The 17,626-nt window shown below is 49.6% G+C and overlaps 5 protein-coding genes across 5 annotated transcripts; 2 read left to right on the forward strand and 3 right to left on the reverse strand.

The window, feature by feature from the left end:
- The first annotated feature begins 1,249 nt into the window (after window positions 1-1,249).
- F5891DRAFT_1049277 (Peroxin-3-domain-containing protein) lies at window positions 1,250-3,714 on the forward strand. The gene is made up of 7 exons (XM_041362413.1): window positions 1,250-1,415; window positions 1,474-1,924; window positions 1,975-2,059; window positions 2,111-2,480; window positions 2,538-2,651; window positions 2,712-3,309; window positions 3,450-3,714. The coding sequence occupies exons 1-7, from the start codon at window positions 1,258-1,260 to the stop codon at window positions 3,525-3,527; spliced, it is 1,854 nt and encodes a 617-aa protein (XP_041222967.1). The 5' UTR covers window positions 1,250-1,257; the 3' UTR covers window positions 3,528-3,714.
- A 407-nt stretch (window positions 3,715-4,121) lies between these two features.
- Window positions 4,122-5,561, reverse strand: F5891DRAFT_536473 (acyl transferase/acyl hydrolase/lysophospholipase). Its single transcript, XM_041372161.1, has 2 exons — window positions 5,210-5,561; window positions 4,122-5,157 (listed from the first exon to the last, which is right to left on the reverse strand). The coding sequence occupies exons 1-2, from the start codon at window positions 5,488-5,490 to the stop codon at window positions 4,356-4,358; spliced, it is 1,083 nt and encodes a 360-aa protein (XP_041222968.1). The 5' UTR covers window positions 5,491-5,561; the 3' UTR covers window positions 4,122-4,355.
- A 497-nt stretch (window positions 5,562-6,058) lies between these two features.
- F5891DRAFT_1049280 (RNI-like protein) lies at window positions 6,059-8,546 on the reverse strand. Its single transcript, XM_041362414.1, is given in 9 exon segments — window positions 6,059-6,262; window positions 6,314-6,373; window positions 6,393-7,309; window positions 7,364-7,431; window positions 7,484-7,581; window positions 7,635-7,820; window positions 7,870-8,136; window positions 8,193-8,381; window positions 8,438-8,546. 9 exon segments carry the CDS (start codon window positions 8,495-8,497, stop codon window positions 6,218-6,220), a joined length of 1,890 nt encoding a protein of 629 aa, XP_041222969.1. The 5' UTR covers window positions 8,498-8,546; the 3' UTR covers window positions 6,059-6,217.
- Window positions 8,547-8,620: 74 nt separating this feature from the next.
- Window positions 8,621-10,157, forward strand: F5891DRAFT_1049282 (uncharacterized protein). The gene is made up of 3 exons (XM_041362415.1): window positions 8,621-8,946; window positions 9,005-9,180; window positions 9,230-10,157. Exons 1-3 carry the CDS (start codon window positions 8,628-8,630, stop codon window positions 9,872-9,874), a joined length of 1,140 nt encoding a protein of 379 aa, XP_041222970.1. The 5' UTR covers window positions 8,621-8,627; the 3' UTR covers window positions 9,875-10,157.
- Window positions 10,158-17,062, reverse strand: F5891DRAFT_1049286 (uncharacterized protein). Its single transcript, XM_041362416.1, has 18 exons — window positions 16,190-17,062; window positions 16,126-16,158; window positions 15,999-16,075; window positions 13,286-15,949; window positions 13,184-13,237; window positions 13,007-13,135; window positions 12,788-12,955; window positions 11,903-12,654; window positions 11,787-11,855; window positions 11,676-11,738; window positions 11,527-11,616; window positions 11,373-11,477; window positions 11,242-11,325; window positions 11,135-11,195; window positions 10,809-11,082; window positions 10,597-10,756; window positions 10,492-10,540; window positions 10,158-10,443 (listed from the first exon to the last, which is right to left on the reverse strand). The coding sequence occupies exons 1-18, from the start codon at window positions 16,969-16,971 to the stop codon at window positions 10,253-10,255; spliced, it is 5,805 nt and encodes a 1,934-aa protein (XP_041222971.1). The 5' UTR covers window positions 16,972-17,062; the 3' UTR covers window positions 10,158-10,252.
- Window positions 17,063-17,626: the final 564 nt, after the last annotated feature.

Genomic DNA, 17,626 nt, shown 5'->3' on the forward strand with positions numbered 1-17,626 from the left:
GAGATCATGGTCACGGAATCACATACATTGGCGGAACATGGTGGAAACCCGCCAGGGAGTGGCGGGAAACACTAAGCGGATCGAATGGAGTAAACGAGACAAGATCGTGGGTTTTCAGAAGCGATACAAAGGAGCAATGTAGAAGTAAGTGTAAGTGGTCAAGACTGTCGTCCCTTAGGCCTTAACCGTTACGCCAAAAGGCAGTGATAAACAAAGCACGCTTTGTTTATCGCGGACAGTATTTATGCTGATTATGAGAACTCAGGTAAGCAACGAGCTTACACATGGCTCTGAAAAGTTCTGCATAACACTGTAACAGCGAGAGCCAGTAACATCGGCCATGTATAAAAGTCCAGCATCCTACGGGACGGGAATTTTTAGCTCTGACGCACGACAGATCGCAAATACGTACAGCTGTTGTCGATATCAGGTTCGAGGTCCGCTGGCACGCAAATGACGTCTCTTCGGATGGTACGTTCTGCCTAAATCCACCATGAAGTCGTGCCCAGAGTGCTAGTGTCAGGGTATAGAAGCCAGCAATTTTTCCCTTCGTATTTAGTGCTCCCCATACCGAATATCACAATGCGTTTCTTTAATATCCTTGCTATTGTTACTGCTTTGATAGCATCTTTGTCTGTCAGCGCGAATGACGATAGTATATGCGGAACTACTGACTGCCGCAAGGTTTCTCTCAAGAAAAGTGTTGTTGATGGAGACACTAGAACCTGAGAAGAGCGAGTATGAATAGTTTGCTTTGCACAATTTCTCCAACACTCACAGGTCTCGAATGGATTAATTCATAAATGTCAAGCATTTACATCAATTCTAAGTCGCAAGACGCAGCAGTAAGTCATGTTCCCGATAGCGTGGTTGATGTACGATATAAAATAGTTCGTTGCTGATTGGCCGAAATGTTACTTCTGAACAGAATTCCCCGCCGCTTGAGCAATGGAGAACTTGTAATAGAGGGGCATTTCGAACACTGAATATGACGTACCATTGAATTACATACGGCGTATTGGTCTTGTCACAGTTGTAAGCTTTGAACATCAAAAGCCTCGTGGGTTCAATGAACACCAGCATAATAAATTACTGTTCAATCAAAATTTGAGGTTGGCTTCAGTGCCAATATTATGTGCCTGCAAGGTGTTAGAGGTGTTGAACTCCAACCATAGGATGTTGCGGAGATAAGTGAGACTGGAATCATGAGGACTACCCCAATGCTTACATCATCCATAACTTTCCTCCAGTGACCTCATGTTCGACGCTGCAAGGAAATACGTGTACGACCGGCGTCGTGGGCTATTCGGGACATCGGCTGTTCTATGTGGAGCCTATGCTGTGAGCTGTTATGTTAACGAGAGACTGGAGGAAGTCAAAGAAAAGGTTGTCAGAAGCAGAGCTGCTCGAGAGGCGTATGTTCGCCGACTTTGTCAAAGGTTACTGACTTACCTGCTCATTCATTGTTATTAGACTTCGAAGACGCTTTCAGAGTACTCATGATGATGCGTGTTTTACTGTTATGGCACTTATTCCTACACTGGCTGAGCAAATCCTCGAGGAGATGGATGTCGAGTCACTTACCAACGAGCTTCAATCTCTGTCACGCATGTCCCGTCCTCAATCTCGCTTTCAACATCCAGAGTCTCATTCCGAATCCGAAGCTAGTTCCACCTCAGATATGCGCTCGGATGCTGGGTCTGTGTCATTGTCGTCCTATTCAGGCATTGATGGAGAGACATCGAATATGGCAGCTTCAACAGACAGTTGGGTCGATCGCTTTTCGAGCGTCTCATCACACAGGAGTGCGAGTGAGCAGCTACAGCTACCTCACGAGTTCCTTGCCTCGGCTGGTAGTCAACTATCTGACTCAATTACCACCGCTAGTTCTTCACTGAGCTACAACCCTGGTGCCCCTTTTCATGTGAGCTTCTCGGATCCGGAATTGAAAAACTCTATTTATGCGCAAACTAGGAACAAAAGGCTTCCATGGCTTCCTCCATGAGTGAAAGTAGCACCCGAACGAAAGCACAATTATGGAAGGAAGTAAAAATATTAAGTACATTGTCATATCCAGTATCCCTTACAATTTGCTCACACAATATATCAGCATTAACACGTACACTGACGACACTCTATACCACCACTTTGCTGTCCCTCCTCACAAGCATACAGCTGGCTCTTCTAGCACGTGAACGCTACATAACCTCGGTCCTTTCCGCCGAACGCGCCGAACGCATCCGCGAGGCATCACCTACACTCTCTGGTCTCATCTTCCGTGAGGCTGTATCTCGTATTGTTGACGTGGAGATGATATGGCCAGCATGGTCTGCAGGTCAAGAGGACTGGGATGAAGAGGTGGAAGGCGTATCAGACGATGCTGAGATGCGGTTCTTGACACTTAGCTGGTGGATACTACACGTTGGATGGAAGGATATAGCCGCAAGAGTGAAAGGTAGTGTCGAAGCCGTCTTTGAGGGGTATGTATATTCTTCAGGTAGGCGTATACGCGTATTTTACTAATTTCTTAATGTCAGAGTATCTCTCAAGACAAAATTGTCACCTTCTGAGCTCCACGTACTGATCCTTGATGTTCGACGACGCGTTGAGCGGGACGGTACAGGTGACGATAGAGCAAGCATACCTGGCCGGTGAGTAGAGTCCCTCTCGCTGCCTCACGGCCGGGTTCATTGACTCACTCTACCACTTAGCTTTGTTGGCTCTCTCCTTCCATCGACTCCAGAAACAACAGCCCACGTACTTGCACAAGGTGGTGCTCTCTCCCAAGTCCCCTCTAAATTTTCACCCCTCCCTGGTTCTTCCATTTCATCGTTACGCGACAGCAATGACTCTCCACCGATTGCCGGTCCCACCCCTCGTGCAGGTATCTTTCCAACTCCTCCCTCATCTATTCCCTCCTCTTTCCCATCGCCATCCTCCAGCCGACCTGCCCCAAATACAACGTCCCCACCTCCGACCTCGCAATCTCGCGCCGAGTTCAATGATCCAATATTCTCTTCCCTCCTCTCGCAGACCAGAGCATATCTGTCCGGCCCAGATTTTGCTTATGCCCTTAGCGCTGCGCTCGACCGCGCCACGATAGTGCTGGTCGACGGACTGCGGGCGAAGGTGTTCGTAGACTCGAACTCGACAAACTTCCCAGATGGGCTGTCAGCGACCAATCCGATTGATTTGACTGTGGAAGAGGAAATGAAGGAGGAGATAAAGATACGGTTGGCAGGCCTTTTGCCTGGACTGGCGCGGTGGAGCCAGTTGGCGCTGAATGCTGTGCCCAACGAATTGGTAGATGTGAGTGTGCGCGTTTTTATTTTATCATTTATTATTATTTGCTTTCTGTTGTATCTGTGCGACGACTTTCGAGCCTTGGATACCACATTCATCTCGTTTGATTCACGTCATGTTGTGTGCTTCAGCTAACTTTTTAACAGAATGTCATGGCGGTGCGCGAACTCGGTGCCCTGGAGGCGATTATTATGTCAGATTATGAGGATCGATACTCTAATTGATGTCGAGAAAGAAAGAAAAAGTCATCCATTACTGATGAATGACATATATGCCTAGTGGATCCCTGAATAATTCATTAACGTGCAATTACAATCAGGTCGTACTGAAGTTCCCAGCCAGTGTGGTGTAGACGCATAGCAAAGCTTTCAACATTTCAAAGACGTAGTCAAGACTGGTTACGAGTCTACAACAATGTACTAGCTCTAGTCCCTCGTACTACTACCCCCTCAGGCTACGCGTCCAGCGTTCAGTGCGCCAGCACCCATAGGTATGGACACCAAATGATGATCCCGGGGAGGCACTTTCGTCTTCAGTTGATGTCGTGTGTTTCTCAAGTAGATATCTCTCAATCTGCATTGGATCACAATCAGCGGCTGCCGACAAGTCCAGTTCCGAGGATACTCTGGCAGCGTGAGTTCAGTACTAGTTGACCCAGGGAAAAGTCACGATTTAAACAGTGCACTTATTCGTTCCTTCCCACTAGTTCCTGTTCCTGTCCTCATATCCCGTTTTTACATTGAGTCTGAAACAACCCACGGGTACAAGTAGTAGCCATGGTAGCTATCCGGACCTTTGATCCAGCGAATTGCGGTCAACACAGGTTCAATGCAAAGCCAGAAGCATATTCTTACTCCAAAATTTGGATGTACATTAGATGGCTGGATCCGAGCGTGAATATACCCAGTATTAGCGAGTTTGCGTTATAGTTTGGACGACACACTTGGACAACACACTCCCCTAAACTCTTTCATCTAGGAGGCAGCTATATCAGCGTCAATCGCCAAAAATATGGTGAGTCGAGTCACCATGTCTACAACTAATCATGCAACCTATTTACCGGTACGAAGGAGTCGAAGGGCATGTTCAAACACCCCTAGCGAGAGTGCGCTCCTGAACCCAGCATCGTAAAGATGCTGGACCGCTTCAAGAAGCTGAATACATTCATTTGATCCATCAATCAAGGAGTCCGGGGCAGGGCGTCGGATTAGCCCGACATAACGAGCTCCGCATTGTTCTACGCAAGTTTTCATTGCTGGGTGAGCAGCGATCTCCAGGATAATGATATTCTCGCCCTCTTCATGAACAAGCTTCTGCACGATGTCCCCAAATCTCGTTGGGCGGAGAACATTGTCCCAGAAGTAGTCGCTATCAAGCGGCCTATTGAGCCAAGCACCGTCAGTGGTGGACATCACTCGCACTTCGCGTGTTCCCCCATCCGACTTTCGGTCTAGGTCTAGATTCTCCAGTGCTGCCTTGAACGGTCCCTCTATTGGTTCCATCAATGGTGTGTGGAATGCACACCCAAGCTGAGGGAGCCGCAATGCAAATATATCTGAGAAGGTCTTGGAGTTGCTTAGGAAAGCAAATAAGGCGTCTATGAGGGGATGGGTGCCAGCGATGGCAACGGCATGTGGAGAATGAAAGGATGAAATCCAGAGGCCGGATGTTGCCCCTGCTTGAAGCAGCACGTCATCGATGATGATCCGTGCTTGCCGTGGACTGACGGCGACAAAGATGGTGGCACCGTTTCCCTCGACTTCAGACATGGTAGTAGCGAAGGCCGCAGCAATCCCGATCGCAGTTGATCTATCGTAATGGCCTGCCGCGTAACCCATCACTATCTCCCCTATACTGAACGCCCATTTAATAACATCTTCAACTTCTGATCGATGCGATTAAATACCTTGTGCCAATAACGAAATTTGCTTTGAATCCCAAATTGCGAATGAGATCCCACAAGGCGATTTGTACGTATGCAAATGATAGAATGATATCATTTAACGACCAGGTACCACTGGCGTTCAGTGAGCACTCGGCGCCCGGAATGAAGAGGCCTGTGCGGTCCAATAACGATGGCTGGCCATATACCTCCATCAGGATCCTATCGTTTTCCTTGATGGAAGCAAGGAATGGAGGGTATCTTTCCGCGAGCTGACGACCCATGGCTGGGTGTTGCGATCCCATTCCGACGAACGCTACACAGAGCTTGGGTCCAGATCCTCTATCAGATGGTGGAGATGAGGGGGAGAGATCCCACCATGGGGATGATTACTCACTGACAATGATCTTCATCTTCATACAGTGCTCCAACTGGTGGATCAATCTCTGAAGGTATGCGCCCTGAGCCATTGTACAGTTCCACATGCTCTGGCATCGCAGCGGCCTGAGTGTCTGGTGGGGCAAGCAGAATGGAGAGAGATTCCTGTTGCTGCGCTTTGTGAAAGTACATAGAGTTCGAGATAAAACACATACCTCCGAGTGCACGAGCCCTCCCATGATGGTTGAGATGCACATTTTCACCGTCAAAGTTGAACGTTAAATGTCGAGGAGCAACCGACGAACTCGGAAATGAAAAGATAGCTCAAATGCCGTCAAATTTGTGAGTGCTTTGCAGCAAGATGCTTGATGGGCTTGGCGCCGCTTTTCGTGCGAGGGTATGGCAGCGAATCTCCACAGTACGCCGCGTGTTTTTAATCTGTTACCAAATTATATATCAATACTCTGAAACGGGCCTCATGAACTGCCTGCGAATCGCCACATCAAAATATCAGATGGTCATTGGCTTGTCTGTCAGTAATGAAAGCAGGTTTCAGTGTACTCAACAAGAAAAAGGCGGCCGAAAAACCTGTAAATAACTACACCATCTCAAGCATGTACATGCAATGCTGCACCAAGTAACCACGCGATATTTTTACATGCCCCCGCTCGGTTCTATCCCATGAACCTTTATGGCTCTCTGTGAAGTCAGATCAGTTTGCAGATACGTAAACGAAGCTTCTTGGCTCACCTTCACACCCCAACCAACACCCCTTACGCGACTACATCCCCACACCTTAATCTCGTTCAACTTCATGCACGCTGCTGACAACATCTTTCATCACAAAATCATCTAGCTCCCGACACCACCCAGCATCTAGGTAGCGCAGTTCCTTCGCCCTCTTGAGTTGTGCAAGTGCTTCAGAGGAAGCGCTGCGTAGTCCATTCACACTCAACCACGTGAGCGACTGAGCAGAGTGTACGATGGCAGCTGCGAGTGCCGCACTTGAGAGCTCTTGATTTCGGGCAAGAGACAGTACGCGCAACGGTGGATTTGGCGTAAATGGTTCGAGGGATGTGAGACTGACTTCCACAGGGTCAGCGTCCACATCCATATCGTCGCCTTCATCTTTCAGAGCGGATATGGGATAAGCCCAGTTGCCAAAGAATTGCGCCACGCCTTCATCAGTGAGACTAAGACACTCGTCCAGTTTTAATTCGAACAAGATACGGGAGTATTTCCTGACACTCTCCTGGAGGACATGGTCAGTGAATCCTTCATGTTTTGAGGTATCAAGTGTTTCAAGAGTGCTCCCGTGCTTTTCTATGATCTTCATCCAGCCGTCTTCATCTATGCCTATTCCTGGAAACGCCAAATCTAGTACTCTCAATGGCGGTAGAGAGCATAAAGGATCCGCAAACTCGTTGTCCATCAAACCAATTTCCCTCAATGAAAGCTCTCCGATATTTTTGCAGCTATCTGCGAATGTCTGCATGCATTCTAAGTCGAATCTTGGACTTTGCGTAATCTTGAACACTCGCAAGCCTGACATAGCCTTGAGGAATTCGATCCAGGCTTCTGCCCGTACGAGGAATGGGCCAAGGAGTGTCAGGGAAGTCAACTGCGGCATTGAAGTGGAAAAAGTTAAAAGGACGGGCGATGTGAGACGCCCGCAATAATCAAGATGTAAGTGAGTCAAGTTGGGGTTGAGGGAAGCGAGGGTTGTCAATGCGTCTGGAGTCAAATCTGAACAAAAAGGCTTGGGTGAACCGGTACGAGCAGAAGGATAGTGAAACATACTAGTTGCATCATAGAACCTTAGCTTCTTGTTGAGCACATCATAGAACAAATGTGCATTCTCAGGAGTGCTGTCGTTCTGCTGTGAGAATCTCCGAGAAGTATCCCATACTCATCACTCACAGACCACGGTTCTTAGAGAGGGCTTTCGCAATTTCATCCATGTTCACGGCACCTATATCACCCAAAGCTTCCACATCGTTAATGTAGCGGCTGATAAGCTGTGCCATGAAAGCTCAGTCGTCTTGACAATGAAAGGTTATTAATGGCCCACCTCGATACATATTGCCGCAAGAGACGGAGAACGGCGTTCCTGATAACTGATAACATCCCGTTTTTCCGTGACATTAACGCGTTTGCGAGGGACTACGGGCTTCTTGAAAGGGTCAGTACCAGAAGCCTTGGCACAGTGGTGGCAGAGATAGCCAGGAGGCGGATTTGCTGCCATAGTATACTTTGTCTACACGCAATGTTAAGCCATGTGTATTCTGAGTGAAACAAAATCATACCACAGTGAACTGCTTTTCGCATCTCGCGCAGGTTTCGAAGCTCCCAGCTGGAGGTTTGGGACCACCGTTTCCCCCCACTGACCAGAGATTCTTCGACATTGCCCGGTATTCGTCCTCAGAGGAGCTTTCATATTCACCATCGTCTTTCGCTTTCTTCTTGGCCTTGGCTTTTGTGACGGCCGTCGCTCGGCCCTTTGTACCCTTCCGTTTTTTGACAGGAGATTCTTCCGCAGGCTCGTCGAGCTCGTCTGAGGCATAGCCAGTGTTCTTATTCAACCAAAGAGTCAATTCAACAATGAAAGACTTTCATATGAACGATTTACCCTGCCTCGACCACGTCGGCCATTCGACGCCTGGGGAGCACTTTCCTTCGGTTGCTCTTCTTCTGGAACATCTTCCGGGTTATCCCCAGAGTTACTCGGACCAGCTACAGATTGATCTTGTGACTGGCTCTCAGGCTGATTCTGGGTAGCCACTCGACGAGCAATGGTAGCAGGATTTATACCTAACTCCTGTTAACAAAATTTTATTGAAGCGATGCAAATGTTTTAGGGGGACCGAAACATACCCGAAGAAACTCAGTCAATGCAGATGTAGGTCCCCGAACATTATTTCCACGTCTGCTCATTGTTGGAAGCACTGAAAAAAATGATTGAAGATTATCGACGTCGGTGTAGTGATCTTGAAGCTTGAAAGTTGACGCCTTTGTAAATTTATTAAATGAAACACGCCGGGTCACGTGCTAGTACTCTACGTCCATGTCTAATTCTCCGCTCCTGCCCGGGCCAACGATAGCGGCCACCCGCCCTCTAAAAGCTCAAGTAGGCGGCCATGCAGGCATTGAGACAACAGAAGACGATTCCCTTTTGATCAAGCCAGCCCTTCCTCGTGAAATTGAATTTTATCAACGAATCGCCGCAGCAGGCGATCACGATGAACTCTCGAAGCTTAGAAACTGGACCCCAAAGTTTCTGGGCGTGCTGAAGCTCGAGGGGCAACTCAAAGATTCAAATGCAGTTGGCGATGGAAATATGGAAATAGTTCCCGTACATGGCAATATAGTGCCAGAGGATAAAGATATGTCAATCCGATTCTGCTGTCAGCGCGTCCCGTTTTTTCTTATCTGGTCCAGCACAGCGCCTCGTCCTTGAAAATGTTGCGTACGGCTTTGTGAAGCCTTGTATTCTGGATGTGAAACTTGGGACCGTCCTCTACGATCAAGACGCGCCTCCTGAAAAGCAAGCGCGTATGATCAAAGTCGCTCATAATACTACTAGCGGAGAAACGGGCGTTCGCTTCACAGGATTTCAGGTACCTGCTCATGGTTTCAATACTCAGATTAACGCTGAAATCGGTGAAGGTGTACGGTAATGACTCTTCCGAACCTATCTTGACGCCCAAGTCGTACGGCAGATCGATCAAGAAGGAACAGCTTCCTGACGTCACTGAGATGTTCTTTCCCGTCTCGTCTGCACCTTATCCGTCACCACCGAACTCTACTGAGACATCAGATTCAGACGTGTCAAAGCCACAATCTGGTCTTCCTGCTATCCTCCTCCACTGCGTTCTCACTACACTTCAAGACGACCTAGAAGAATTGAAAGCTACCATAGCGAACATTGAGATGCGCATGGTAGGTGGGAGTATTCTCATAGTGTACGAGGGAGACTGGGAACGTGCATGGAAGACGCTTTCCATGCCTTCCGGGACCGCCACGACTGAAGAAGAAGAAGAAGAAGACGACGACGACGACGACGAAGTAGAGGTCGAGATAGATGAAAACGGACAACTTGTTCTGGAGTCTATACCCGACGAAGCGATAGAGGAAGAGGAGGAACACCAAGCTCTTTTGTGTTCCCTTTCTCTCATAGACTTCGCACATACCCGACTTATCGACGGGGCAGGTCCCGATGAGGGCGTGTTGAAGGGCATACAGACCATGATCAATCTTCTTAGACAGCGGAAGGACAAGATCGCGGCGATGCTGCCTACGTGTGATGCATAACTTTATGAAGAACTCCTATTGGGTCTCGAAAGGATCAAGCTATGAAGCAATGGAGAGTGGAAAGCATTAAATAATACATTCTGTTATGGATAGGCTCGCTATGGTGGCAGTTGAGCATCGAGAGACGACTGGGCGCTCATTTGCTGTACCGTAGCGTATTAAGGGTATCCCAAATGGGGAGTCGCCGCACAACCAGAAAGCCGGAGCTGCCGAATCACTTCAGCACAATTCAAGTACGTATGCAGACATCGCACGATCGTCCATAGTCACAGCAATGAGATAGAATTGATAAGATGCTGCGTAGGAATGGGTAGTTGAATGTCAGTTAATATGGGATCATAACAATAGCAGAGAAGTCTAATAGAATGTCTGTAGATATTAAAGTTGTAGGTCCGCCTTTGATGATGCACGCAGAGCTTTTACAGCTCGTCGCTCTCCATCCTTGGCTCTTCGACTAGCGCGCTCGATTGCGTCCTTCCACGATAGAGCTTCTTTGGTTGAAATCGCTCGCAAAACAATGGTATCGCCACCACGCGGGTAAGTAAGGTGCAGGCGAAGCAGAGAGTCCTCTATGGCACAGTAAACTCAAGGTCGTGATAGGTAGAAATATTACGAACCTCGCTCGTTTCTCGACCCCTTTATTTGCACTTCGTTGAGAGGTATGGGCTATCCCACACATCAGCACCTACCTAAATTTGGGTCATGGCGATAAAAACACTCACAACGCGATATAAACCCTTTCCTCCTTCATGAGTCAACACGAGAATGTCGCTGCATAGGAACAGACGAAGTTTGCGTCCGCTTTTTGCTTTGCTTATTATCCCTTCCTTCACAAGCTTCCGCGGTCCCAGGTGGCGTGTCGGAGCGGTTAGATCAAGGTGACTGAGAAGACAACTCAGCGCCATCAGGAGCAAATATGCAAGAAAATACGCACCCCTGTCCAATCCACAGATCCTTGCTAATCTCACCTAGCCTTTCTCTCCCTTCTTGCTCCCGTATCGTCTCGTTCACATGCTCCAGAATTTTCTGTGCTGCTTTCAAAGCGGTACTGATGTTTTTTCGTTCCTCGTCATCGCCTGGGAGCTGGATGGAGACTGCTGGAGGCTGTCCGTTAGTTACGGTTTGGATGGAGGTATTGGTCGTCGAGGAGTGATCTGTGTATTGAAGGATTTGGCGGATTAGGAGAGGGTATCGGGTGAGGCGTTGCACTGGAATAGAAAGTCAGTTACTAACAGCTATTACGCCTCCGCATGAACGTACTGGGTACGAGGAGATAATGTGATAAATCAAGATTTCGAGCAGAAGGGTCATCGCGGAGGCGCTGAGAGAAAGGTTAGTAAACAGTTAACAAAACGTTTGTAGCATACCTGAAGTTGAGTAGCAAGGTCGGTATTACTATCTCTCATGGACTGAAGAACCTTGGCAGCGTTGTGCTGGTTCAAGCAGTACGACTAAAAAAGGTGAATACCAACGATGCGCAGACTCAGGAAGTATGTACCAGATAAAGGTGCATGTTAGGAATGTGAGTCTCCAGAACATCGCCAATGTGGTCGATATAGAGCCGACAGTCTTTCTGACGTTCTTCGAGAACAGAAAGGAATGTCTACAAAGCTGTCAGTCATAGCCAATAAGCGAGAGCACCGAGAAGGTACAGTATTAGTGAGTAGGATGTCTTCAATGTTGGCAAATATGACAGTGGTCGCCTTCTCTCCGAGTGTGCCCATAAGTCGGGAGTAGAACAACTGTCATAGTAACGTGAGCAATCTGGACACTACAATATTAATAGCACTTTGAACCATACTTCAACGATGAGCTGCAGGTCGCGAACGTAATCTGCTTCGGTAGAAATAAGTTCAAAAATTGCCTGCAGATCGTGAGACACAGCAACCACACTACAAGCACATAATCTCACCTCTTGTCGTCGCCGCTCCATCTTAGGGATGCCCTCAAGTGCTGACTTGTCCACTAGGCTCGCCCATGACTACTCACCTCAATACGGCGCCCGGTAATAGCAAAAAAGACACGCACCGTGCCAAAACTAGGGCTCTCATCTCCAGTCTCGCCACCAGCAGGCGTATTGACGATAGGACCAGATATGACCAGCGTTTTCTTTTCTTGTTCCGGCGTACTCGACCTATTTGTATGTCTCCCCAAAAAGCTCAAAAACTGCGACGTACGACTCTCCCAATCTCGATGTGTGAGACTAGGCGCCAAAGACACGGCGGGCGAGCGCGGCGGCGACGAAGGAGAGGTATCAAAGGATGAGACAGACATCCTATTGCTGAAGCTTCCATTCGTCTTCTTGAAAACCTCGTACCGATCGAAAGCGTCGTCCAGATGAGACGTCGAATCGAGCTCAGTATCTGTCAAGTCAACAGTCGGCAATGGCGGAAGAATCTTCGAAGCCACTGGTGCTATGGAAACCCGTTGAGGAGTCACGGGTGGATGACGGCGCTTCTGTACTGGGGGATTAGGCGGCGCTGTCACACTCGAGCTCGTATCTACAATCAGACCCGCCGCCTCCAATACTCGTTGACGTTCAAGTTCTCGAGCGTGTTCGTCCTCAATAGTCCCATCTTCAGACCCTTCTGATTCGTCATCTGATTCGTCCATCGAATAATAGTCCTCGCCCTCATCGGAAGACCTGTCAACGTGGTCGTCCTCATCAGGTGATCCGCTGACAGTTGCTGCTCCCGATATATCAGGACGTTCGGCACTGTCAATGTTAGTCGACGGCTTCTCATGCGGGTTCACGCGCAGGAGGGGTGGAGATCCGGCGGCTGTTAACAACGAAAATGGTATTTCCGAATCGTACATGTAAAAGAAAAGCAAAAGAATAGATTTTAGTCTAGTTGCCAACGGCGATCAAGGTTAAGAGGAAAACTCAAGGGGGAGGCGATAAAATCCACGAACCCTCTACTATCTCCAGGTAAGCAGCCGGCACGATGAAGACAATTCCGTCTCGTTCAGCTTTCCACCAATCCGCTTCGCCTCTATCTATGATGGAGAGTTCGTCGCCTTCGGCAAAGGGAAGCTCATCTGCGCCCTCCCCTGCGTATGAGTACAACGCGTTTGCTTTCACTACATACATGATGAACATATTAAAAGAAAGGTACATCGAGGTTCACGCACCTGGTTCCACCTTCTGTACATATGTTTGTGGGAAGAATCCAGATTTGCCATCCTTCACGATGGTGCCATACCACCAGGCGCCTCCTGTCTTGGAAGGATGAGCAGTAACGATCAGGTTCGCATGAAAGCCTAACAAAATAATCAGCAATCAGTCGTACAGATCAACAACGACCATACTAAGATCATCAGGTCTCTGTCCCTCATACGGGTAAAGCGACCACACACGGAACTCTAAAAAATAATCAGTTCAGATTCCCCCCCTGCCCCATGGCTGCTCACCAGTAGACCTATCAATATCATCCATCATATCAATCGCTGCCTCAGACGCTTGAATCTCTGGCATCACAGATATCTCCTCAGCCGGCTCCTCATCCTCCTCAATAGTAGTCGGCAAGTGATGTACAGCGCCTTGGTCAGCAGCAAGACCAGTATACCAGTCAACTGATTCCTTCTTACTGTGTCCTGAAGTCGACCCTCTGCTCATCTGGGGTGCCTCAGCGATGGATTCTTGGGGTGAAGGAAGCACAAATGCTGCAGGGGCGATAGCAGCGGGAGGCGACGCCGGACGGGGTGCAGCATTGATATGAGCAGGAGGATCAACATCGCCGATGACTCTGCCGGAGGTTGCTGCAGCACTACGGTCATGAGTAACAGCCTTCCTCAATTTTGCGCCTCCTTGAATAGCGTTCAAGAGGGCACTGTGATTACCAGTTGGAGCTGGGGATGCGATATTGACTGATGGTGGTGGGGGTGCAGATGGTGCAGATGGTGCAGGGGGTGCAGAAGCTGGTAGCAGAGGTGCAGGACTTCGAGACTTCTCAGGTCCATCAGATTGCGGCCTTGAAGGCAACAAGTTCCCAAAAAGCTGCTGCGCCAAACCCATACGCGTGTCCCTTGAACCCAACTCCTCATCACTACTATCATTCTCTTCGTTTTCCATTAGGTTATCCCAGTCATCTTCGCTATCACCTCCAGCCGTGTTGTAGGTCGTTTTGCTCGAAGGTCCAGGACTTTTGGGGGGAGCGGGTGTGGTAGGCGCAGGCGCAGGATTGTTGAGGAAGAAGGGGTTGCTGCTACCGTTGCTTGCTGCAGGGGTTGAAACAGTAGATCCCCCCTCCTTCATCATTCGACTGAAGGGATTGGTACTTGACTTATTTACAGGCGGTGCGGGCGGTGGTGGCGGTGGTGTAGTAATAGTAGGCGCCACTTCCTCGGGCCCAGACTTGGGCTCTGCTGGAGGAGCAGGCGGCGGCGGCGGCGGAGCAGGAACAAAAGCAGGCTGCGGCGGGGGTACAGGAGATGTAGGTGTAGCAGGCATGATAGGGGACACGGCAGATTTACTAGCCAAGAACTGCTTTCGGCGTGCCAGGTATAATTCATCAGCACGGCGCGCCTCCTCCTCTTCTTCCTCAAGCTTGCGGAGGAGGGCAGCGTGGTCTTCCCGTTTCTGGCGAAGTGCTGCCTCACGGGCTTTGAAATCTGCATCCTCTGAGTCTTCTTTGGGTACAGCGGGTACTGGTGGAAGAGCAGGTGCTACGGGAGCTGGTGTGGGAATTACAGGAGCAGGAGCAGGAGCAGGAGTAGGCGAGGGCAAAGAAGATGAAGTCGCAGATGGGCGGAGAGCAAAGCCTTTCCTTGGTGGGGGTGGTGCTGGTGCACGGGGCTTCTGAGCTGGTGACGCAATCTTGGGTGCAGGGGCAGGAGGTAGGGCGGTAGTAGTAGGTGTTGGGGCAGCAGGCGTAGGCTGAGGAGTCGCCTTGCCTTCCCTAACAGCCTTCTCGCTTTCAAGTCGTTCTCTCCTAAGTCTCTCGCGCTCTTCAGCCTGTCTCTCAGCTTCCTTGGCTTTCTCTTCCGCTTCCTTCCTCTCCTGAGCGAGTCTGTCTTCAACACTGACACCCAAGGTAGATGATACAGTCGACGATGGGATAGAAAGACCTAGAGCTTGCATACGCTCTTCGAGACGTTTCTTCGCTTGTACTTGGAGAAATGCTTTGCGCTCTTCAGGTGTCATTTGTTTCAATCCTGGAGCAGGCGAGCGGCTAGGGGCTGGTGGTGGTGGTGGTTGCGATATGTTGTTTGCCGGAGCAGCAGGCGGTGGCTGCGGAGTACGCGTTGTTGTCGACACATCGCGATCATCATGGCGGTCACGGTACGACCTATCCCTGTCGTAGTCTCTGTTTTCCTTATCATACCTCGATGCACTGCGAGAATAAGGTCTATCACGGTCATCATCTCGATAGCCCAAGGAAGGCGAATGCCCGCCATCTGTATCATCAAACCGACCAGATCTCTCGTTCCTCCTATCACGCTCTCTGGCATATTCGCGATTCTCTCTCTCTTTCCTCGCCTGGCGATCCTCGATCTTGCGTTCGAGCTCAGGTACACGCTCGTGCATGAGCTGCAAAAGCTCTCTCTCCAACCTCCTACGTTCCTCCTCTTTGCTCGCGCTCCTTGGACCGCGGGAGACATAGTCCAGATCTTCTTGCAGACGCTTGATGCGGTACCGCAGATCGCCCATCTCACGATCGAGTTCATCATCGCCCGCATCTGCTACTGCGCTTGCATCGAGCATCTTTTGCGTGTTGGCAAGTTGACGCTTTATATCAGACATGTCTGCGGCAGGGCTGTTGTCTTCATTACGCGAGCGCACAGTGCTGCGATCGATGTGCCTGCTGCGGGGCTGGTAGAACCCGCCAGGGGGCTCTGCATCGGTATGCTTGTAGACTGTAGCATCTTGTCGCCCGCCAGCACCTGGTGCAGATGTAGAATTGAATGAACGCTCTTTGAGACGTGAGACAGGAGTGTCGAGACCCAATGGAGAGCGGGCGCGTGTATCATTCTTGAGAATGTCCTTGAGAAAATTAACAGAGGTATCGAGATCTCGAGAGGATGGAGGGATAAGTTCGGATGGGAGTTCGTCAGGTATGTCATTGCCATTAAGTTCTAGTGTTGTGTCAGTGGTGTAAAGTAAAGATGAAATGCAAGGACATACTGCGGTAGATCAGGCCCATTGCGACATGGAATTCAGCAAGGTTAAGCTTGCCGCGGTTATCAGCGTCAGCAAGGGTCCTGCATAGACATTAGAGACTTGATGTACAGTAAGAAAAATTGATAATCACCAGATGCGAGCCAGTTCGTTCTTTTCGATTCCACTCTGGCCAAAGACCTCGAGTGCGGTCTTACCGCTGATGAAACCAGTGCCATGGGCAGTCCCAGGATCTGAAAATCTGGTCATATTGCTTCTTTTCGGCTTTGGAGAGCGTCCATGGGATCTTGGGTGCAGACCCTATGCCTCGTGCCTGATTATGTTGCTGGAAGGACTGCTGCAAAGATAGACCACCCAACTGCTGCTGGGGAGGGGCAGCAAGCTGGGGAATTCCTCCTGCACCATATGGTGCAGAGATATTGGCAGGTAAGAACGAGCTAGACATCATTTGCAACCGTGGATCTACAAAACCAGTTGCTTGGGGAATCAAGGGCGCAGGAGTACGACCCGCAAACCCGGTTGGCTGGGGTACGAGACCTGGGTTTCCACCGAATCCTGAAGGAGACGGACCTCCGAAACGCTGTGGATTTGCGAATCCAGGCTGTTGGTATAACTGAGGCTGCTGCTGGAATTGGCTTGGAATGGGCGGAACAGGTGGAGGCTGCGGACGAGCCTGCTGCGCAAAGCTACTCTCACCTGGAAAACCCGTAGGCTGGGCTTGCAAGACACCCAGTCTAGAGGGGCCCGGGCCCAGGTAGCCTGTCTGTTGAGGCTGCTGGTAAGGCTGCTGTGGTCGTGCGCCTGGAAATCCGGTAGGCTGTGGAGCAATTCCACCAGGCTGAAAACCACCACTAGCTATTCCTCCAGGCTGGAAACTGGGTTGTTGCTGAAATTGAGGATTCTGGCCAGGCTGAAACTGTTGACCTGGATAGCCTGTGGACATGGGATACTGAAATCCCGGCTGGCCCCACTGCGACATCGTGCAAGATAATGTCTGTACACACTCTAAACCTGACAAATTCAAGCTGATATGAAGATCGAAGAATGGAAGAAATTAGGTCTGGTCGCTGTTGCACACGGTGATGAGACCCTTTAAAGCGGAGATTGCGCAGTTTTTAAGTCCAAATTTAGAATTAGAATTTAATTTATGTAATTAATTGATTTCTATAAGGTTATCTCTCGGAACGCTTTATTGCCGTAATGGCGCCTTGAAGGCAGTCCCGACGAGTCGTGGTACTAGGTGCCCTGTCACCTTTCCGAAGTACTTCGGCTCCTCCAAGCTCCCGAAAACGAGGCAGTTACCTCACTTATAGTACCGTGACAGGTCAAGACCTTCAGCACCGCTCGGCAAGGTATTTTCTGCTCGTGTATAAGGTTAAGCATCGTGCCATCGCGCCCATTGCCTGCCCAACATGCCCGACCTGCAGTCTCCCGCCGCCGTGACCAGGCTACCACACCTGACCTCCAACTTGCATCCTCCTGCATCAGGCGCTAGGCCAACTACAACCTCACGAAGCCTGGTGCTGCCTCCAAGCAAAAAAATGAATGGGACATGTTTCTATGTTTTTCAAGTTCAACGAAAAATCCCGAGACGGACAACATGTTCAAGTCATCGCTGCTGTTCATGAGTGCGA

Source organism: Suillus fuscotomentosus (genome assembly GCF_016647785.1).
Source record: "Suillus fuscotomentosus strain FC203 chromosome Unknown F5891scaffold_47, whole genome shotgun sequence".
NCBI classification, from domain to species: Eukaryota; Fungi; Basidiomycota; class Agaricomycetes; order Boletales; family Suillaceae; genus Suillus; species Suillus fuscotomentosus.